This window comes from Crinia signifera, chromosome 6 (assembly GCF_055691185.1).
Source record: "Crinia signifera chromosome 6, ASM5569118v1, whole genome shotgun sequence".
Taxonomy (NCBI): domain Eukaryota; kingdom Metazoa; phylum Chordata; class Amphibia; order Anura; family Myobatrachidae; genus Crinia; species Crinia signifera.
The window spans coordinates 15,941,440-15,964,991 of record NC_139222.1 but is presented as its reverse complement, the minus strand read 5'-3'; the positions used below and the strand labels follow the sequence as shown (position 1 = coordinate 15,964,991).

Below are 23,552 nucleotides of genomic sequence, written 5' to 3'. Positions count from 1 at the left end.
GAATCTTTCTGACCGTAGGAAATCCAAAACTAAACCAAGGTCCCATGGTTCTGTGGGTGCAGAAAAAGGTGGTCTTAATCTAAGCACCCCCTTCAAGAACGTCTGCACTTCTGGAATCAGAGCCAACCTTCTATGAAAGAAGACTGATAGAGCTGACACTTGAACCTTTAAAGTGCTCAAACTCAAACCAGACGAAAATCCTGATTGCAAAAAACGTGGAAACCGAGGCAAAGAGAATACTGCCTTTGGAAGCTGCTGACCCTCGCACCACACAATGTATGCCTTCCAGATCCTATGATAATGGGCTGAAGTGACATCCTTCCTTGCTCTCACCATCGTAGGAATTACTGCGGACGGAATACCTCGCCTTCTCAGTAATTCGGACTCAACAGCCAGGCCGTTAAATGAAGCCGACGTAAGCCTGGGTAAATGCACGGCCCTTGAAGAAGCAAATCCTCTCTCAGCGGTAGTCTGTATGGATCGTCCACCAGTAGGCCTCGCAGGTCTGCGTACCACGATCTCATCGGCCAATCTGGAGCGATCAGAATGACTATTGATGACTCTCTCTTGATCTTCTTGAGCAACCGAGGAAGAAGCGGGAAAGGCGGGAATGCATAGGCTAGCTTGAATTGCCACTGAACGGAGAATACGTCTGTCGCCACTGCCGCCGGGTCTCTGGACCGAGCAAAATACCGAGGCACCTTGTTGTTCCTTCTGGATGCCATCAGGTCGACCTGAGGCACCCCCCACCTGACCGTCAACTGGTGGAACACCTCTGGATTCAATTCCCATTCTCCGGGGTGAAGATCTTTCCGACTCAAATAATCCGCTTCCCAATTGTCCACCCCCGGGATGAACACAGCTGACAGGCTCAAGGCATGCCGCTCTGCCCACTGAAAAATTGGCCGAACCTCCTTCATTGCTGCACGACTCCTCGTGCCCCCTTGCCTGTTGAGGTAGGCCACTGCCGTGGCATTGTCGGATTGAACTTGGATCGCTCTTCCCTGAAGAAGCTGGGATGCATGAAACAATACCAACCGAATTGCCCTCAATTCGAGAATATTGATGTGAACCTGGGCTTCCTGCCAGGACCACTGACCCTGAAATGAATGACCCATGACCACCGCTCCCCAGCCTCTGGTGCTGGCATCGGTTGTCACCAATGTCCAATCCGTAGGACCGAATTGGCGACCCTCTGACAGATGGTCCCTGTCCAACCACCACAGCAAGCACAGCCTCGTACTGGGCTTCAGCCTTATCCGTTTTTTCATGTGGAGGTGAGACCCCGACCACTGGGAAAGGATATCCAACTGGAACTCCCTGGATCGGAACCTCCCGTATTGTAGGGCTTCGAACGAGGATACCATCTTCCCCAGAAGCTTGATGGCCAGATGAACTGTTAAGAATTTCTCTTCCAGTACCCGCTTCACCATTGTCTGCAGGGACAAGATCTTCTCCCGAGGAAGATAAATCCTCTGTTGGACCGTGTCCAATAACAGCCCTAGGAACACCAGGGTCTGTGTCGGATGCAACTGAGACTTCGGGAAATTTATTATCCACCCGTGCTGTATCAGAAAACGGTAAGTGAGTAAAGAATCTGACATCAACTTCTCCTTCGATGGAGCCTTGATCAGTAGATCGTCCAAATATGGTATGATCACAATCCCTTGCCGACGAAGCGCTGCCACCATGCAGGCCATTATCTTCGTGAAAATCCGAGGCGCAGACGACAGGCCGAATGGGAGAGCGCGAAACTGGAAATGAGTTTCCTGAATAGCGAACCGAAGAAACTGCTGATGATGTTCCCAAATGGGAATGTGGAGATAAGCGTCTCTTATATCCAGGGACATCAAAAATTCCCCTGGCTCTAGACTTGCCACTACCAACCGCATTGATTCCATTTTGAATCTGCGGTACAAAAATAACTGATTTAAGCTCTTTAGGTTGAGAACTGGTCGAAACGTCCCATTTGTTTTGGGCACTAGAAATAGATTCGAATAAAATCCTAGCCCCCGTTGATCTGCTGGAACTGTCACAATTACCCTTGATTGTAACAGTTTTTCTACTGCCAGCTTGAGAGCTTCTCTCTTTTGCTCTCTTAACGGGAGACCTGTAGAAAAAAAAATTTTTGGAGGGAACGCTGTAAGCTCCAGTCAATAACCCTCTGAAATGACTTTTAGAATCCAAGGATCTATACAAACCTGCTGCCAAACTCCTACGAATGACAGCAGCCTTGCACCCACCTGGGAACTCCCCAGATGGTCGGGCAACCCGTCATGCAACGGGCTTCTCAGGGGGCTTCTGCTCCTGACGGCGAGCTGAGGGCGCTGCAGGAAAAGACACGGCTGCTCCTCTGCCGCGTTTACCTCTGAAGGCAGAAAACCCTCTGCCTCTACCTCTGTTCGCCCCTGCACCTCGAAAGGCCCGAAAGGAAGGACCCCCATAAGGTCTCTTGGAAGCTGGTGCCTGAGTCGGCAAAAAAGTCGACTTCCCACCTGTGGCCTGGGAAATTAATTTGTCTAACTCAGGACCGAACAAAATTTCTCCATTAAATGGAAGAGCCTCCACTGCCTTTTTAATCTCTGCTTCCGCTTGCCAAGAACGGAGCCACAGAGAACGCCTGGCCAGCACCGAGGATGCAGAAATCTTGGCACCTAAGGTAGCTGAATCCGTGGCGGCCTCCACCAAATATCCAGCTGCATCCTGGATATACTCAGCCAAAGGTATCAGCTCCGATCTAGGCCTATCACCTTTCAGGCCCGCCGCCAATTGGGCTGCCCATTTCTCAACCGCCTTACTCACCCACGCTCCCGCCAAAGCGGGTCTTAGGAGAAAACCAGAGGCTGAGTAAATAGACTTCAGAGTAGACTCCAGTCTACGATCTGGAGCTTCCTTTAGCGCCACAGCCCCTGGAATAGGAAGGGTTGTGCGTTTTGACAGCCTGGACACAGATGTATCCGCCGGAGGCGGGGATTCCCATCTATTCCTAGAATCCTGTGCAAAGGGATACAAAATTTTAAACCTCCTGGAAACTTGGAACTTTTTATCTGGAGACTGCCAAGCCTCTAATAAAATTCTATCCAGTTCAGGAGATTCAGGAAAATAAACCGGACGTTTAGGAATCTTCCCAAAAATGGATACCGGAGCCAGGATCTCTGGATCAGAGACTTCCAAGGTCTCTTTTACTGTCCTAATAAGAGCGTCCATGCCCTGAGGATCCTCCTCAATAAATTCCTCCACTGGAGCCTCAAAGTATTCTCCAGCAACTTCACCCTCTTCAGCCGAGGAATTATCCTCATCTGACTGAAATAAAACCTCAGCCCTCCTAATCCTAGGAGAGCCCTGAGAAACAGAGGGAAAAGATCTCGCTAAAGAATCTACTGACCTCAATAGAGATGTCGCCCAGGGAGGCTCGGCTGATGATAGGGACTGTATCTGAGTATGCAGAACTTCTCTTTCTCTGCGAGACGCTGCCAGTTCTGCTGTCAGATTTGCCAGAACTGCAGTTAAGTCCGACGTCTGCTGATGCATACCTGCAGACTGCGGTGCATTATAACATGACTCACAAACAGACACACCTTCTAGATGCTGTTTAAACTGCACCTTGCATTTCTTACATGTATAACGCTTGAGAGAAGCCTTAGAAGCCCTCCTTTCAGCCATGATCATTCACAGTGCACACCCACAGTGAATCTATGCTGTGTCTGTCAGGGAACAGGTGAGAAGCTCCAGCAACCCTGCTTTTTCTTCCACCCCCCAGTCCAACTCCCCAGACCACAATACCTTTCTTGGGGATGGGAGAGGGACAAACGAATCATACAGCGCAGGTACCCTGCCACTGGGAGCTGCCGCTGCTGAGGAGACCAGACACCGCTTATCGACTGCATGCTACGCCGACCAGAAGGCAGACTCACTCCAGTGAACTGCCCTTCTGGCTTTAAGGCCTACTTCCTGTTTCCAGCCAGCCGTCCGCCCTGTAAACCTCCCCTCCGGGAACAGTGCACACGGAACCAAGACGCCGGCCAGAACCTACACACGCTCAGGTAAGCGTGCCCCGCATATCAGTCATGCCGCTGCTCGCCCCCAACGAGTTGGAACAGGGCCCGGGTGCTGTCTATATCCCAGCAATGCCAGGACCACACCAAAAAATAAAAATCCTATAAGGGGTGTGTGGGATAGCCTATGGGACCGTAACGCAAGCCGTGTGCAGCTGCGGCGGTCCCCCGGGATTTCTTCAAAAGATAACTCCGGTGGCCGAGTCCAGGAGGTGCCCTGCAAGCAGCGCCGACCTGGCTCCCCCCTAAGGTACCGTAGACTATTGCTACAAAAATAAAAATAAAATAAAAAATCTTCGGTCTCCAGAGAGACGTGGCCGGGACTCCTCCGGACACTTTTTTCCAAAGACTGGAGTCTGATGGGGAATGGGAGGGGAAGTAGCCAGCAGGACAGATTTTCTTAAAGTGCCGGCTCCTCCAGACCACATCCCAATCCCCATGGTATAAGGCAGTGTCCCCTGCTGGATGTGGGAGAAATAAAAAATTAAATTTTTTACACAAAAATGCAGTTCTGGCTCAAAATTTTTCATTTTCACAAGGAATGAAGGAGACAAAGCACCCCAAAATCTGTGCCCCAATTTCTCCCGAGTACGTCAATGCCTCACATGTGACCAAAAAATACCATTTGGGTGCATGGCAGGACTCAGAAGGGAAGGAGTGATTTTTGTATTTTGCAGCTCAGATTCTGGTGGAATTTTGGTGGGTGCTATGTCGCATTAGCAAGACCCCCAAAGCACCAATACAGTGGAAGCCCCCCACAAGTGACCCCATTTTGCAAACTACACCCCTCAGGGAATTCATCTAGGGGTATAGTGTACATTTCAAACCCCCAGGGGTTTCACCAATTTTGATACAACTGGGCTGTGCAAATGAAAAATTACATTTTTTTACACAAAAATGCAGTTCTGGCTCAAAATTTTTCATTTTCACAAGGAATGAAGGAGACAAAGCACCCCAAAATCTGTGCCCCAATTTCTCCCGAGTACGGCAATGCCTCACATGTGACCAAAAAATACCATTTGGGTGCATGGCAGGACTCAGAAGGGAAGGAGTGATTTTTGTATTTTGCAGCTCAGATTCTGGTGGAATTTTGGTGGGTGCTATGTCGCATTAGCAAGACCCCCAAAGCACCAATACAGTGGAAGCCCCCCACAAGTGACCCCATTTTGCAAACTACACCCCTCTGGGAATTCATCTAGGGGTATAATGTACATTTCAAACCCCCAGGGGTTTCACCAATTGTGGTACAACTGGGCAGTGAAAATGAAAAATTAAATTTTTTACACAAAAATGCAGTTCTGGCTCAAAATTTTTCATTTTCACAAGGAATGAAGGAGACAAAGCACCCCAAAATCTGTGCCCCAATTTCTCCCGAGTACGGCAATGCCTCACATGTGACCAAAAAATACCATTTGGGTGCATGGCAGGACTCAGAAGGGAAGGAGTGATTTTTGTATTTTGCAGCTCAGATTCTGGTGGAATTTTGGTGGGTGCTATGTCGCATTAGCAAGACCCCCAAAGCACCAATACAGTGGAAGCCCCCCACAAGTGACCCCATTTTGCAAACTACATCCCTCAGGGAATTCATCTAGGGGTATAGTGTACATTTCAAACCCCCAGGGGTTTCACCAATTTTGATACAACTGGGCTGTGCAAATGAAAAATTACATTTTTTTACACAAAAATGCAGTTCTGGCTCAAAATTTTTCATTTTGACAAGGAATGAAGGAGACAAAGCACCCCAAAATCTGTGCCCCAATTTCTCCCGAGTACGGCAATGCCTCACATGTGACCAAAAAATACCATTTGGGTGCATGGCAGGACTCAGAAGGGAAGGAGTGATTTTTGTATTTTGCAGCTCAGATTCTGGTGGAATTTTGGTGGGTGCTATGTCGCATTAGCAAGACCCCCAAAGCACCAATACAGTGGAAGCCCCCCACAAGTGAACCCATTTTGCAAACTACACCCCTCAGGGAATTCATCTAGGGGTATAATGTACATTTCAAACCCCCAGGGGTTTCACCAATTGTGGTACAACTGGGCAGTGAAAATGAAAAATTAAATTTTTTACACAAAAATGCAGTTCTGGCTCAAAATTTTTCATTTTCACAAGGAATGAAGGAGACAAAGCACCCCAAAATCTGTGCCCCAATTTCTCCCGAGTACGGCAATGCTTCATGTGTGACCAAAAAATGGCAGGACTCAGAAGGGAAGGAGTGATATTTGGATTTTGCAGCACAGATTCTGGTGGAATGTTGGTGGGTGCTATGTCGCATTAGCAAGACCCCCAAAGCACCAATACAGTGGAACCCCCCCCACAAGTGACCCCATTTTGCAAACTACACCCCTCAGGGAATTCATCTAGGGGTATAGTGTACATTTCAAACCCCCAGGGGTTTCACCAATTTTGATAAAACTGGGCTGTGCAAATGAAAAATTACATTTTTTTTACACAAAAATGCAGTTCTGGCTCAAAATTTTTCATTTTCATAAGGTATGAAGGAGAAAAAGCACCCCAACATCTGTGCCCCAATTTCTCCCGAGTACGGCAATGCTTCATGTGTGACCAAAAAATGGCAGGACTCAGAAGGGAAGGAGTGATATTTGGATTTTGCAGCACAGATTTTGGTGGGTGCTATGTCGCATTAGCAAGACCCCCAAAGCACCAATACAGTGGAACCCCCCCACAAGTGACCCCATTTTGCAAACTACACCCCTCAGGGAATTCATCTAGGGGTATAGTGTACATTTCAAACCCCCAGGGGTTTCACCAATTTTGATACAACTGGGCTGTGCAAATGAAAAATTAAATTTTTTTACACAAAAATGCAGTTCTGGCTCAAAATTTTTCATTTTCATAAGGTATGAAGGAGAAAAAGCACCCCAAAATCTGTGCCCCAATTTCTCCCGAGTACGGCAATGCCTCACATGTGACCAAAAAATACCAGTTGGGTGCATGGCAGGACTCAGAAGGGAAGGAGTGATTTTTGGATTTTGCGGCTCAGATTCTGGTGGAATGAATGGTGGGTGCTATGTGGCATTAGCAAGACCCCCGAAGCACGGTGAAATGATGAACCTAATAATCCATAGATGTGTGGTATATTTTAAAACACTCCTTTATACATAGGCCGGGTTTGTCGGGGCAAGTGTCACACTGGAAAATAGTTTGCTTTCTTATTCCCTTTTTATAGCAAACTTTGCACCTTTTTTGTGTCCTGCCCTTTTTTCCAGTGGAGGGGATTTCATCAGGAAAATGCTGCCCTGGTACAATACGGGGGCCAGTACTAGAAGTACTGGGGCCCTCTGCCTGCTGGTTCCCAAATATTAGGCTCTTTATGACTTCCTCTTGAAAGTGCATAAATGTCCCCCTCTGGCTGGTAGAACGGAATAGCACGTAAGCGTAATACAGTGCCATCTGGATGATATACACGGCCAGCTTCTTGTACCAGATTTTTGTTTTCCGCAGGGCACTGTACGGCTTCAGTACCTGATCTGAAAGATACACTCCGCCCATGTACTTATTGTAATCCAGGATACAATTAGGTTTTGAGGTGTGGGTACTGGTACCTCGTACAGGGACGGAGGTGGTACTGTCTCCGTGAATTGTTTTCAGTATAAGGACATCCCTCTTGTCCTTATATTTGACCAACAACATATTTTCGGTGGATTGTGCCCTGCTTTCACCCCTTCTCATTACTTGGGCAATGTGCGTTTTTGGGAGGCCTCTTTGGTTCTTGCGCACAGTACCGCAAGCTGCTGTACCTCTTGAACCAAGGGCCTTAAACAGGGGGATGCTAGTGTAAAAGTTATCCACATAGAGGTGATAACCTTTATCCAGGAAGGGGTGCACTAAATCCCAGACAATTTTTCCACTAACACCTACGAGGGAGGGGGGGCATTCTGGCGGTTCAATTCTTGAATCCTTCCCTTCATATACCCTAAACCTGTGAGTGTACCCTGAGGTGCTTTCACACAGCTTATACATTTTTATGCCATACCTTGCCCTCTTACTGGGAAGGTACTGGCGGAATTTAACCCTTCCTTTAAAATGTATAAGGGACTCGTCTATGCAAATGAATTTATCTGGGATGTACATCTCTGGAAATTTGGCACTGAAATGATCAATGACCGGCCTGACTTTGAATAGCCGGTCAAAGGTGGGATCATCTCTGGGTGGGCACTGTGCATTATCGTTGTAATGCAAAAATTTAAGGATTAACTCAAAACGAGTCTGGGTCATGGCCATACGGTAAAGTGGGGTGCTGTACAGAACATCTGTACTCCAATATTGCCTAATTTCTGGCTTTTTTACTATGCCCATATGAAACACCAGACCCCAAAACGTCATCATCTCTACTGCATCTACAGGGGTCCACCTAGCAAATGATGACGTGGGGTTTTGAGCAATAAACTGCTGGGCATATAAATTAGTTTGGTCCACCATTAAATTTATAAAATCATCAGAGAAAAATAATTTGAAAAAGTCAATTTCTCTGAGACCTGTGGAATCAAATTGGATTCCTGGGATGGCCAAAAACTCAGGAACCTGGGGCTCAAAATTGTCTGGTGGTGGGGTCCATACGAGATCAATTATTGGGGGGGGGGGTCTCAGCTGCTCTACGGGGGCGTCTTTGAGGGGGTCCCTCATCACTAGAGGAGGAAGAGGAGCTTAAGATGAATCCTTCAAATTCCCCGCTTGCCTAACTGGCTGTGTCAGAGTCAGAGGCAAGCATGGCATATGCCTCCTCCGCTGAATACATTCTTCTGGATGACTGGGATGACATTTGGGATGACATGTGGAATGCCATTTTTATTTTTGTGTTTCTGGTAGTGAAATGTTTCAACACGTGTATAGTGTAGGGGGGGTACAAACTTTATTTCAACCCGGGGGGGTATGTAGTGTGTATGTAGTGCAGAAAAAAAAAAGCTCCTGCGCCAAAAATTGAGCACAGATGTTGGTCAGTAACGTCCGTCACTGAACAGCGCTCAAAGGCAACAGGAATTTGATCAAAAAAAAAAAATAGATCAACCCTGTGCCGAAAAAGCTGATCAGTGATGTACGTCACTGATCAGCGCACAGTGGCCACAGGACACCCACAAAATCACAGTGTGTGTAAAAAAAAAAATTTAAAAAAGACCCCACAGCACCCTCAAAAAAAAAAAAAAGGTGATCAGTGATGCGACACTGATTACCAGTGAGGGGCAGCGGGTGCACAACCTTTGGTGCAACTGACAATGCAACTGGCAGCAACTGACAGGTATATATATAAAAAAAAAACCCTGCACCCCCAAAAAGTTGCTGATCAGCACAGATATACTGATCAGCACAAAAGGGGGGGTAGCAGACACAAAATATAGCACTCTCTATCACTCTCTGTCACTATCTCTCTCTATCTCTCTATCTCTCACTATCTATCACTATCTATCACTCTATGACACTGCAGCAGCAGCACTGACAGTTATATATATATAAAAAAAAAACCTGCGCCCCCAAAAAGTTGCTGTTCAGCACAGATATACTGATCAGCACAAAAGGGGGGTAGCAGACACAAAATATAGCACTCTCTATCACTCTCTGTCACTATCTCTCTCTATCTCTCTATCTCTCACTATCTCACTATCTCTCTCTATCTCTCTATCTCTCACTATCTATCACTCTATGACACTGCAGCAGCAGCAGCACTGACAGGTATATATATAAAAAAAAAAACCCTGCACCCCCAAAAAGTTGCTGATCAGTTAATTTATACTGATCAGCACAAAAGGGGGGGCAGCAGTCAGTTGCACACGCAGCACAGCTGTATATATATAAAAAAAAAAAACCAGCACCCCCAAAAAGTTGCTGATCAGCACAGATATACTGATCAGCACAACAGGGGGGGGCAGCAGACACAAAATATAGCACTCTCTGTCACTATCTCTCTCTATCTCTCTCTATCTCTCTATCTATAACTCTATCACACTGCAGCAGCAGCAGCAGCACAACACAGGAAGTCACAAGAAGTCAGATCCAGGAAGCATCCAGCACGCTACAAGCAGTGATCAGGTGATCAGGTAAGTATTTGCAAGGATCAGGTCAGTATATCACGGCAGATAGGCACGGTGACCGCACTGCACGCAATTCCAGACCGGAATGGCGTCTGCAGTGCAGTCACCGTTAGTTTAAATCACCCTCCATGGCTGTGATTGGTCCGTCGGTCCGACGAACCAATTACAGCCTTTGGGGGCGGGTGGGGTGAGGTGGGGTGACACCAGTGTCACCCTTACACCCCGTGGTGATTGGTGCTGTACTTTACAGCACCAATCACCACCGATCCCTGTGTCACCGGCGAACGTTATTCGCCGGTACACAGAAAACGCTGTAATTGGCTGTTCACATTTGAACAGCCAATCACAGCGATCGCCACCCCCCCTGGGCATGCAGGGACATGTCTGCTGTCAGGGACAGCAGACATGTTTAAACTGTCACCGCGTCTATAGACGCGGTGACAATTTAAAGCCATGACGTACATTTATGCCATGCGTCGGGAAGTACATCCCGGCCATGACGTAAATGTACGTCAAATGTCGGGAAGGGGTTAAGCATAAAAGGCGTTTCTAAATAACTTGCAGGGTATATCTAGACTGGTGGCCGATCATTGTGGCACATCCAGTAATAGTTATATAGAATTTAGTGGGCTTAAAGGAAAGTGGCGAATGATTCGTCCAGTGGAACGCATATGCGTTCCAAATAGCGTTTTACTATTAGTTCCGCCGTCATACTGGAAGTATTCGGCAGACGGCGGGAACTGGAGTGAGTAGTATAGGAGTATAATGGGAAGCAATTGATTGACGTACATTGCCATCCCATAGAAAGGTTCCAGGCTTCATACCCATCGTATCCATAGGGGTGCAGAGGTGATTGGATTTTAGATTAGTCACATGATTCGTCCCGAGCAAATCAGAGACCATGTGTAAGTATTTATATGGTAGTTTATAGTGAGAGAGATTTGTCAATGAACAGTTTAAATAGCGATCACGTGACCAGACTGATTTCTAACAACAAAAAGTAACAAAATCAAGTTAAAAGATAGCGGATGTTATATAAAATAAGACAATCAGTTATATAGCGCAGGTGCGCTCCATATCACGTGTACAGACCATTAAAAAATTAGTATGAGGAACAAATACATTTTATCCAGAGTATTGTGAAATGGTTAATAGTTGGTAATAGAAATAGAGAGAATGTCAATTTTATCTGGCAGCAAATTTATAGCTAATCAGGAAAGAATGTTTATAAGTTGTAAGAAGTATACACAGAGACAAGGGGAATAGAATGGCTAAAGATAATTATTTTATATAAGGAAAGAGATATATATAATAAAAATAAGGGGAAAAAAAGAATGAAATATGTGTAATATATATGTACAATTGGATAGGGAATTCATCAATAATAACGAAGATCATATTAACTTGAATTTAGCAGTAGTATAACATCCATAGATAGTGGGACATAAATGGATAGTCTAGATGCTATCCTAAAATTAACAAGGAGCAGTGAAAAATATGCAACATGATATACCAGACTTAAGAAGCTAAAGCACAATATTTAGTTCCATTGCTTCGTTAAGACCTTTAGGGAACAGACAGTCCATCTTAAAGGTCCAAAAGATTTCTTGCCTGCAGAGGGTGCGAAATCTATCGCCGCCCCTTTTGGTTGGGGGTACATGTTCAAGACCAGTCAGTGTGAGATCCTTCGGATCATTGTTATGACACTCAGAAAAGTGCTGGGACACGCTGTGCAGCAAGGAATCTTTGAGGATTTTCCTACGATGCTCAAGGAATCGTGTCCTCAGAGGCCGTGTTGTGCGCCCCACATATTTTAAGTCACAGGTACATTTCAGTAAGTAGATGGTAAAGGGCGTATTGCAGTTAATGAAACCACGGACCTTTAAAGTGTCATAGATGTGTTCACAACCAAAATTTTATTAGTAATGTAATAACAAGTAATGCATTGTGTTCTACCACACTTGTAGCATCGTTGGTTTAACGGGTAACCAATTGGTGGTTAAAGTATGTTTATCTTGGGAGTCTGAGACAGCTGGGGGCAAGAAGGTTTTTCAAGGATTTATTTTTACGAAAAATGAAGGACGGGCGTGAAGGTAGCACATTCCTCAATAGGGGGTCTTGTTTCAAAATGAAATAGTTTTTATTAATCCTCCGTATCTCTACATAATCTTTATTAAAGGTGGAGATGAAGGAAATTTTGTTCATGATGTCAGTAGAACATTTATCAGGGGTCTTTTTATATAAGAGGGTGTCCCTATCTCTCTCTCTACTTGATTCGTAAGCCCCCTTCACCAATTGTTCGGGGTATCCACATTGTTGGAACGATTTCATAAATTGTACGGCTTGTTGGTCAAATGTTTCCAACTCCGAGCAGTTGCGTCTGAGACATAGCATCTGCCCCCTGGGAATATTTTTAATCCAGTGGGGGTAGTGAGCGCTTTTAAAGTTTAAATAGGAGTTTAAATTGATTGGAATTAAGGTGAGACACAAAGGAAGTGATAGAAGTGACATCCCCATCCCAAATAAAGATAAGGTTATCTATATAACGGCCAAAGGACCAGATTCACGCCAAAGGTGGATTGCCAAATAAGTTGGTCCTCAACCTCACTCATGTATAGGTTGGCATAACTTGGCGCGAATCTGGTCCCCATGGCCGTCCCCATCACCTGTAAATAAAACGTGTCCTGCAACAAAAAGTAATTGTGTTTGAGTATGAAGGATATAGAGTCAATAATGAATTGACATAATTCCACTGTCAGATCACCATCATCCCGTAATCTCTTTTGAATTGTATGTACCCCCAATTCATGGGGTATGTTAGAGTACGGATTCTCCACGTCTAGTGTTAGAAAGTGGTAAGAGTCTTTCCATTGGATGTTTTTAATTAATTTGAGGAAATGGGAGGTGTCTTTGATGTGTGATCTGAGAGTGGACACCCGTGGCTGCAAATAAGAATCAACAAACTGTGAAAGATTAGAGGTGAGAGAGTGAACCCCAGAAATAATTGGATGACCGGGTGGTGAAGTGAGGTGTTTGTGGATTTTGGGGAGGTGATAAAAGATTGGGACAGAAGGATGTGGGTTAAATAAAAAGTGATATTCCTCTTTTGAGATCACAGATTCCAAGTCTGCTTTATCTAAGAGTCCCTTAGCTTCTGAAATATATGACTGTGTGGGGTTGTTAAGGAGTTCCACATAAAATGTGGTATTGGAGAGTTGTCGGGTGGCTTCACTAATGTAACTCACACGATCCTGAATTACAATTCCTCCGCCCTTGTCGGCCTCCCTGAAGACAATAGTAGTGTCCTCAGTGAGGCCGACCAGGGCCTTCCTATCCCAGACATTAAGGTTGTCCCTAAGTCTGTGCTTAATTTTTTTAGAACCCTTGGAATTTTTTGAAGAACACAACTGTTTAAAATCCTCCAATGTGGTCTTATAGAATGTTTCAATACTAGTACCATTTGCTTTTATAGGGTAGAAGTCTGACTTTTGTTTTAATTTAGATTTGTCAACATAAAAAAGTTTTTTAGGAGAATTGTTACTTTCTAACCAAAGATCCGCCAGGATATCAAGGCTGGTCAGATCCCCACTGTTAAGTAGGATAGGGGCTGATGAATCCTAATTTTTTTGCTGTCTTTGAGAAAAAAAGTATCTCTGTCTACAGAGAGTTCGGACATAGCGATTAAGTACAATAAATAAATTGAAAATATTGGCTTCAGTAGAGGGCGAGAGTTTTAAACCTTTCCCTAGTAAGTTCATTTCTGTTTTACTAAGTTCTCTTGATGAAATATAAAATATGTTGGATGGGGGAGGTTTAGCCAATTTTAGTTTCTTATATTGGGTCTTCTTTCCTCCTCTAGTTCCTCTACGCTTGATCGCCTCCTTTTTTTTGGGGTCCCCTCCCCCTGATGTCTCCCCGTCTCCCAATTTTGGCGGGATCCTAAAAAATGATGATGATCCGTTATAGGTCCTCTGTTATTTTTTATTGTTGTTTTATAGTTAATTTTTGGTGTAGCCCCTAACGGCTGATAATTAGATTCAGAATGTGCATTATGCTTGTACTGATGGTTCCTGGTATTGGGTGAGGGGGTATACCCGCCATTATTCTCACGGGCACTCCCTCTCCTATATTTAGGAGGATCATAAACATTAGAGTCCCTTATCTTTTCTGACTGTTTCCTATTATCATTGAATCTAGATCTGTATTTATAGTTATTTGTCCTACCTTGGGTGGGCTGTCTGTGTTTGAGACGATAATTTCTCACATTGATTGATAGTCATCTAAATCCCTGTGAAATTTCCTTCATCTCCACCTTTAATAAAGATTATGTAGAGATACGGAGGATTATAAATAAAAAACATTTCATTTTGAGGAATGTGCTACCTTCACGCCCGTCCTTCATTTGTCGTAAAAATAAATCCTTGAAAAACCTTCTTGCCCCCAGCTGTCTCCGAGACTCCCAAGATAAACATACTTTAACCACCAATTGGTTACCCGTTAAACCAACGATGCTACAAGTGTGGTAGAACACAATGCATTACTTGTAATTACATTACTAATAAAATGTTGGTCGTGAACACATCTATGACACTTTAAAGGTCCGTGGTTTTTATTAACTGCAATACGCCCTTTACCATCTACTTACTGAAATGTACCTGTGACTTAAAATATGTGGGGCGCACAACACGGCCTCTGAGGACACGATTCCTTGAGCATCGTAGGAATATCCTCAAAGGTTCCTTGCTGCACAGCGTGTCCCGGCACTTTTCTAGGTGTCATAACTATGATCCGAAGGATCTCACACTGACTGGTCTTGAACATGTACCCCCAACCAAAAGGGGCGGCGATAGATTTCGCACCCTCTGCAGGCAAGAAATCTTTTGGACCTTTAAGATGGACTGTCTGTTCCCTAAAGGTCTTAACGAAGCAATGGAACTAAATATTGTGCTTTAGCTTCTTAAGTCTGGTATATCATGTTGCATATTTGTCACTGCTCCTTGTTAATTTTAGGATAGCATCTAGACCAGTGGTAGCCAACCCTAGCCCTCGGGAGCTACCAACAGTTCACATTTTCCAGACAACCTAGCTGCTGCACAGCTGCACTCATTAATCACTGACACATTTTAAAAGATACACAGATGGAGCTAATTAGCTCACTTGTGATTCTGTGAGGAGACCTGCAAAACATGCACTGTTGGTAGCTCTCGAGGACCAGGGTTGGCTACCCCAGATCTAGACTATCCATTTATGTCCCACTATCTATGGATGTTATACTACTGCTACATTCAAGTTAATATGATCTTCATAATTATTGATCAATTCCCTATCCAATTGTACATATATATTACACATACTGTATTTCATTTTTTTTTCCTTATTTTTTATTATATATCTTTCCTTATATAAAATAATTATCTTTAGCCATTCTATTTCCCTTGTCTCTGTGTATACTTCTTACAACTTATAAACATTCTTTCCTGATTAGCTATAAATTTGCTGCCAGATAAAATTGACATTCTCTCTATTTCTATTTCCAACTATTAACCATTTCACAATACTCTGGATAAAATGTATTTGTTCCTCATACTAATTTTTCAATGGTCTGTACACGTGATATGGAGCGCACCTGCGCTATATAACTGATTGTCTTATTTTATATAACATCCGCTATCTTTTAACTTGATTTTGTTACTTTTTGTTGTTAGAAATCAGTCTGGTCACGTGATCGCTATTTAAACTGTTCATTGACAAATCTCTCTCACTATAAACTACCATATAAATACTTACACATGGTCTCTGATTTGCTCGGGACGAATCATGTGACTAATCTAGAGTCCAATCACCTCTGCACCCCTATGGATACGATGGGTATGAAGCCCGGGACCTTTCTATGGGATGGCAATGTACATCAAACAATTGCCTCCCATTATACTCCTATACTACTCACTCCAATTCCCGCCGTCTGCCAAATACTTCCGGTATGATGGCGGAACTAATAGTAAAACGCTATTTGGAATGCATATGCGTTCCACAGGACGAATCATTCACCACTTTCCTTTAAGCCCACTAAATTCTACTGTATATAACTATTACTCTGGATGTGCCACAATGATTGGCCACCAGTCTAGATATACCCTGCAAGTTATTTAGAAACGCCTTTTATGCTTAATGAACAGTCACGTGACCATTCTGATTTGCATACCATACCACTTCCCTACCTTTTTTAGGTATTTTTGTTATTATTGCAGATTCTGTGTTTAATATTATGCATCTGTCTCTTGCTATATTGTAATTTAATTGATTTTATGGATATTGTGCATATTCATGTTACTGTTTGTACACACACATGCTGATCATTGGCCCATTAGGGAGGGTATATATACCCATACTTGAGTCACTGCTAGACACCTTTGATAAAGCTGCAGTTGGCAGTGAAACGCGTCAAGTGGACTACATGTTCTTCACCTCCAGGACCTTACGTGTGGTCCCCCTTACCCCTATTGGACCTACCCACTCGAGGTGCACCATCACCTACGGATTCACTGTGTCCCCCCATCCAGGGAATTCATCCCACCTGCTGCATGGTGGATACTCCTCCTCCCAACATCCAGCAGCATAATTCCAGCTTGCCACCCATGGAGGACATTGTCTAAGTGAGTAAATTATCACCAACCAAGTCATTCTCTTCCAGTTCGGCGGACACCGCTTTTTGGATTCCATTGGGGTGCCAAAATCCCTCCTCCTCCCATCTACAACCCCCCTCCCCTCAAAGCTCAAACAGACGAGGGGTACCACCATAAAGCGGAAGGTGACTCTCCTCCAACGGCTGAACAAGTGCCGTATATCATTGTGAGGATTACAATACCACCTGAGTGGAAACCATTGGACATCAAGAGCTCCGACCAACTGGTAAAGTGCACTTACCTGTGACTACCTTTCTTCTCTCCCCCCACACCCCCCCTGGAATTTTCCATTATACACATCACAACTGGGCCCAATCCACATTGAAATTCATTCCTGTGATGTGAAGAACCCTTTTTACATGTCAGCCGGCAATTGTCTCTGCATTTTGATGATTTTATGCTTATGTTTTGATTTTATTCAGTAAAATTATTTTCTACATTGTACTAAACAGTTGTGTGTAAATTGTTTCTTAGCGCTGCTCTCTCACCTTGAGCGTGATTGGTGTTGGTTTCTTTTGGTGGGGACTGACTATCCCCCCTCTTTGAGCAGCAGCTAACATTTAGAGGGACAGATCTTGTCAAGTGCCTGTATATTCCCTGGAACTACTCCTTGGAATTCCTTTTCCGCATTTATATTCTAGAATGTCCATGACATCATACTGTGTGCTTTTACTTCCTCCGCGTTAATTCTTTCTATCCCTTTACCTTTGCTGAGTCGCACCAGCCTTGAACTTATTATTAGACCGTTACATTTAATGTACAGAGTTTACATACAGATATCCTAGTTCCAGACACTTTATTATAGTGACGGAACAGGTGTCCTGTCACAGCCTGTGTTAGTCTTGGTGACCTAACGACCACTAGAGTATGACCTTTGTGTCAATCCGATTGAACAGGGACTATGCAGATATTATCCAGTTAGGCTATTTGACGCTGATTTATATAGGTCCTGTGGCAGTCCAGCACGTTTTCCTTTTATCACCTTTTATTGACTATTCAGTCCACCTATATATATATATATATCACGATTTTAATGTACTGATTTTATACCATTGCGCCTGTATTGGTGCATCTTTCTTAAATCACTAGTTGTTACACTCGGTCCAGTATGGTGGACTTTACATTATGGTCTATATTAATGTCTGTATAATAGCATGTTTTATTTTGGTTTTGTTACAGACCGCCCCACACAGCGAGAAAGCCCTGGTTGCCGATTACTGTAATTCCACCCATGCTAGTAACCATGACACCGGTGAAGCTTGCACATACCGATGCGGTGCACTTTACAGGAACTCCGCTGAGAGACACACTCCCCTTAACTTCCGGTTTTCCGGCACCAGCGCACACGCTGGCTGAGTGGCGCGATCTGACATGATTCACTTTGTTATATAAGGTAAGCACATTTAGAGGTTCTCGTTTGCACATACACCTTGACAAAGGGGTGACTTAGACCCCAAAACGTTGGTTTGCCGTTTTCTGTAAACTACACCATTGAAAAATCCCTTTTGAGTGCCGCTGTCTGCTTCTACCTATTTCTACAGAATTGATCCTGAGGGCACCAGGGTGAGCTGTACCCAACCACAGGAGTGCCAGGTCGACACCGATATATATATATATGTATTGGGTACTTGTGTATTTTAGCGGCGCCCCCGATGTCCGTCGTACGACGAACAGATCGCATCGCATGCCATGCACCCGATGGCATGCGATGCGATTTTGAACCCCTATACGACCAAAAATCGTATAAGCACCCTAAAGGGTGCTTTTGAGCACCCAAATGGGTGCTTACAATGTTAAATGCACCCCCACGCCACCCCCCACTATAAACGTGAACCCGAAGCGTGGCGAGCGCAGCGAGCCTGCGAGGGGCGGCGGTACGCGTCCTACGACCTTTTCATACCCCCACTATCCACGTCGGCGTGGAGAATAGAATAGTGTGGCGAGCTCAGCGAGCCCCGCGAGGGGACGCGGATACCTTCACAGTTATCCGCGTCCCCTCGCGGGCTTCACAGGTGTCCGTGGCGACGCGGACACCTGTGAAGCCCGCGAGGGGACGCGTTTACCTGTGAAGGTATCCGCGTGCGCTCGCCACGCTTCGGGCTCGGTGGCTCGCTGCGCTCGCCACACTATTCTATTCTCAACTCCACGCTGACATGGATAGTGGGGGTATGAAAAGGTCGTAGGACGCGTACCGCCGCCCCTCGCGGGCTCGCTGCGCTCGCCACGCTTCGGGTTCACGTTTATAGTGGGGGGTGGCGTGGGGGTGCATTTAACATTGTAAGCACCCATTTGGGTGCTTAACATTGTATAAGCACCCATTAGGGTGCTTATACAATGTTTAATCGCATCGTATGGCATCGTATGCCATGTACAATGGCATACAATTTCAAAATTGTATGCCATCGTGCACTATCGTACGATATCGCGTCGCATCGCATACCATCGTATGTGTTATGGTATGTGATGCGATGGGCGCCGCCAAAATACACAAGTACCATGTATTGTACTTTGTGTACTGAGCTTCTTTTTGAAAGACCGAGAGAGTGCCACGATATCACTGTCTACATACTCACCCTGCGTGCAGCACCCCGGCAATTACTGTGGATCTGTATTTGGAGTGCCTTCCTCAAGTTGTCTATATATATATGTATATATAAAAGGTTGGTTGCACATTATCAATTTACAGCATAAGTGTATGTGAAACATGTGTTGTGTTCAACTTTTAGAAATTGATGACCCCTGATGAATTCCGTAAGGACGAAACGCGTTGGGTGTGTTGAGAAACCACTGAAGATCCACGGTGAAATGCGCATTAAGGACTATTAATAAATATTACCAAAAGGACTCTTGTGCTTATACCTTCTTTTGGTTTGGGTGAAATTAGCCCCGGATTGTGCTTTATATTCTCCCTTACACCGGAGGAGCGCCTGTTCCCTAACTGTTGTACATATATAATTATACGTTCCCGTTTAATAAGCGTGCCCCCAAACAGAGAGCGCTTTTTTCTTCTTCCTTTATACCTTTAGTTACTCTCAGGGGAGAACCTCCACATCATTTATCAGGGCCCAGGAACACAAATGCCAATACTGTGGATTCTTTACAATTACTGTTGACAATTGATAATTATAATGGGATTGGTACTAGTGCCCAGGTATCCTTCCCCATGCTAACACCCAAAACTAAGGTCTCTAGATCCCCCATTTTACCAGTTACACTCCTAGCATTCAGATAAAGGCATTTCAGATCTCGTTTTTCCTTTGCCCTTGTCATGTTACCTGTTGCAGAAGGTTCCTAAAATGATAAATCAGTAGCATGGACAATATTTGTATTTGGCTGTGTGTTTCTTACACCTTTCGTATATCTTGTTCCCTTCTTCCTAACTTCCTCCACAATGTAGCTGTCTTTGCCCTCTATTCTAGAGTCATTTATTGGTATAAGGTTTCTTACTATACCCCCCCATGATGTGTAATAATGATTTTTGTATAAAACATTTCTCACACTCAAAGCATAAAACCAGATCCACACCTGTATGACTTCTGTACTGTGCACAAAGATCTCTGTGAACATTTCTTGCACACAGAAAACTGAAATGGTTTACCATCTTCTAATGTAGTGGCTCCGCCAGGTCTCTTCGCTTATACTCTACGCCGAGGGACAAATGTAATCAGGGGTGTGAGAATCAGAAAGTCAGAGATTATTTCCCATTTTTCTTTTAAGGAGGCAATCAGTGACATGGCAAAATCACCCTGGTTTTGCAGTGTAAATGATTGCTGCTTTAAAAAATGGGAAAAGTCTCCCATAATATTTTTCTGAGTCTCACACCCTAATAAGTTTGACCCTGATCACTTTTGCTGTGCTATTTTATTCCCCATCTCTCTAAAGGCTCCCAAAAGTGTCTTAAGGACCAGATTGGTTGATTGATTGCTGATTGGTTGGGAGAGCCCTCAGCCAATCACCAGCCTCCCATTCATTTGAATGGGAGCTTTGAAGTCTCCTGGCTTCCCGCAGCTACCGGTGCAGCCTGTTCCCTGGAGTATGCAGAGTGAGGAGATTGTCTCTCCTGCCCGGCGCTTCCCTGCTCTGCAGACTACAGGTGTGTGCCAGTGGTGGCACTGCTGGCACACACACCTTTGGACCTGATGAGATGCGACACACTTTGTGGGTTCTAAAAAAGCACCCGTGATGCCCCGCTGATGGGTCCAATTCTGACCCATCTTATGGTCAGCCGTCCGACCTCCAACTCCGATGCGCACAGGACTGCATGCCGGAGCGTATGTCAGACATATCCGATTTTGGGCAATATTCCCCCGATTTTTTGTGCTGATCCGTCGGGGTTGGGTTTGACTTTTAGTTTATCCATTGATGCCCGATCTGTTTAGGTTCCATAGTTATTTTATTGTTTCCAGATGCGACGTGATGATCTCACAAGAGAAAGATTATTTTATTGTACAAATGTTTGTGTGCATACAAATGACATGTTATACAGTGCCGGCGTCACGTTCTCCATAGTATCACTTACTTTCTTTGTATTCCAAGCACAATTCTCTAATCTAACAGGAGGAGAGTCCCAGGTGTCCTTATAGATAAATGTTCATTTGGTGGTTCGTCACTAGTCACAGTGGTTAGATATGTGCCAATAACCTGAATCAGGAGTAGTTTGTGCAGTCTCTATGGTTCCAACAGCATCAGAATCCAGATACTGGTCCAAGCGCAGACACAGATGTAGCAAGTTGGTCAATGCACCCTGACGCGTTTCACTGCAGCTTCTTGAAGAGTTTAGAAAAACCACTCTAAGAAATGCCTGTGCCTCTTCTACTGTTTTGGCATTGTGTCTCATGGCTAAGAAGACTTGACTGATGCGTAAAACATTTTCCACATTCTGAACATGGAAATGGTTTCTCACCTGTGTGACTTCTCTGATGTTTATCAAGACCTGATTTATCTGCAAAACATTTCCCACACTCAGAACATGGAAATGGTTTCTCACCTGTGTGACTTCTTTGATGAATAACAAGAGCTGATTTGTGAGGAAAACATTTTCCACACTCAGAACATGGAAATGGTTTCTCACCTGTGTGACTTATCTGATGTTTATCAAGACCTGATTTATCTGCAAAACATTTCCCACACTCAGAACATGGAAATGGTTTCTCACCTGTGTGACTTCTCTGATGTAGAACAAGAGCTGATTTCCATGCAAAACTTTTTCCACACTCAGAACATGGAAATGGTTTCTCACCTGTGTGACATCTCTGATGTTTATCAAGAACTGATTTATCTGCAAAACATTTCCCACACTCAGAACATGGAAATGGTTTCTCACCTGTGTGACTTCTTTGATGTACAGCAAGAACTGATTTTTGCGCAAAACATTTTCCACATGCAGAACATGGAAATGGTTTCTCACCTGTGTGACGTCTCTGATGAATAACAAGAGCTGATTTGTGAGGAAAACATTTCCCACACTCAGAACATGGAAATGGTTTCTCACCTGTGTGACTTCTCTGATGTAGAACAAGAGCTGATTTCCATGCAAAACTTTTTCCACACTCAGAACATGGAAATGGTTTCTCACCTGTGTGACTTCTCTGATGTAGAACAAGAGCTGATTTCCATGCAAAACTTTTTCCACACTCAGAACATGGAAATGGTTTCTCACCTGTGTGACATCTCTGATGTTTATCAAGAACTGATTTATCTGCAAAACATTTCCCACACTCAGAACATGGAAATGGTTTCTCGCCTGTGTGAACTCTCTGATGTATAACAAGAGCTGATTTCCATGCAAAACTTTTTCCACACTCAGAACATGGAAATGGTTTCTCACCTGTGTGACTTATCTGATGTATAAGAAGATATGATTTCCGTGTAAAACATTTTCCACACTCAGAACATGGAAATGGTTTCTCACCTGTGTGACTTATCTGATGTATAAGAAGATATGATTTCCGTGTAAAACATTTTCCACACTCAGAACATGGAAAGCCTGTATCCGCTGTATGACCTGTACTACGTGTAACAATGGCAGAGTTATTAGGAGTAGATTCCCCTGGAGATGAAGGACCAGATGATGAATTTGCACTATAAAGCACTGGATGTATATCTGAGATAATGGTGTTTTCTCCTGGAGAATCTCGTATGATGGTATCTTCTATTTTATTGTCTGGAACGATATGCATCCTTCTGTATTCATCTGCCAGGAATAAAATAAATTGTACGGAAATAAAAACATTGATCTTACACTGAGGAGCAGATTGTCATTGTATCAGTCATTTTTAAACACTTTATTACAATTCTAAATGTACTTACAGCAAATCTGACTGTTGGTGAAAAGAGAAAATAAATCACCTAGAACAGACCCGCCTTAATAATGCACAATGCAACCACCCAGTCACTGTGACATCACCAACAGGACAGCAGCCATTGGCCAGTAACATTTCCCTGCCATCGTCACAGGACTGGAAGCCTCGTTATCAGTGATGTCCAACCCCAATGTCCACCCAAACACTGACCTGCACCCATGGTAAATCCTAATTAAATGCAGGGAAGACTTCATATACCTTTTTGCTTTCAGAGCTATTCGTTATATTCTGGATCTAACTGGTCTCTAGACCTACTCAGTGTCCCCAATCTATGTTACAGACAAGACCAGGATTCATTCCCTTTTCTTCATGGTCTGTGTACATAGGTATGATCAGAGGAATGTGTGGACGCCCAGTCAGGAGCCAGTCACCCTGCACTAGAATAGTCTCTGGAGACGACAGAG

The 23,552-nt window shown here is 44.2% G+C and overlaps 1 protein-coding gene across 1 annotated transcript; it reads right to left on the bottom strand.

The window, feature by feature from the left end:
• Positions 1 to 21,113: 21,113 nt before the first annotated feature.
• On the bottom strand, positions 21,114 to 23,290 carry LOC146010102 (uncharacterized). Its single transcript, XM_083151020.1, has 2 exons — positions 22,698 to 23,290; positions 21,114 to 22,484 (listed from the first exon to the last, which is right to left on the bottom strand). Exons 1-2 carry the CDS (start codon positions 22,963 to 22,965, stop codon positions 21,577 to 21,579), a joined length of 1,176 nt encoding a protein of 391 aa, XP_083007146.1. The 5' UTR covers positions 22,966 to 23,290; the 3' UTR covers positions 21,114 to 21,576.
• Positions 23,291 to 23,552: the final 262 nt, after the last annotated feature.

What these genes read in the sequence shown, in the direction of transcription:
- LOC146010102 (XM_083151020.1), bottom strand. Translation starts at nt 22,965, where the DNA reads ATGCATATCGTTCCAGACAATAAAATAGAAGATACCATCATACGAGAT. An exon ending in ACATCAGATAAGTCACACAG is followed by an intron (nt 22,485 to 22,697) that starts GTGAGAAACCAT and finishes AATGTTTTGCAG; the next exon opens with ATAAATCAGTTCTTGATAAA.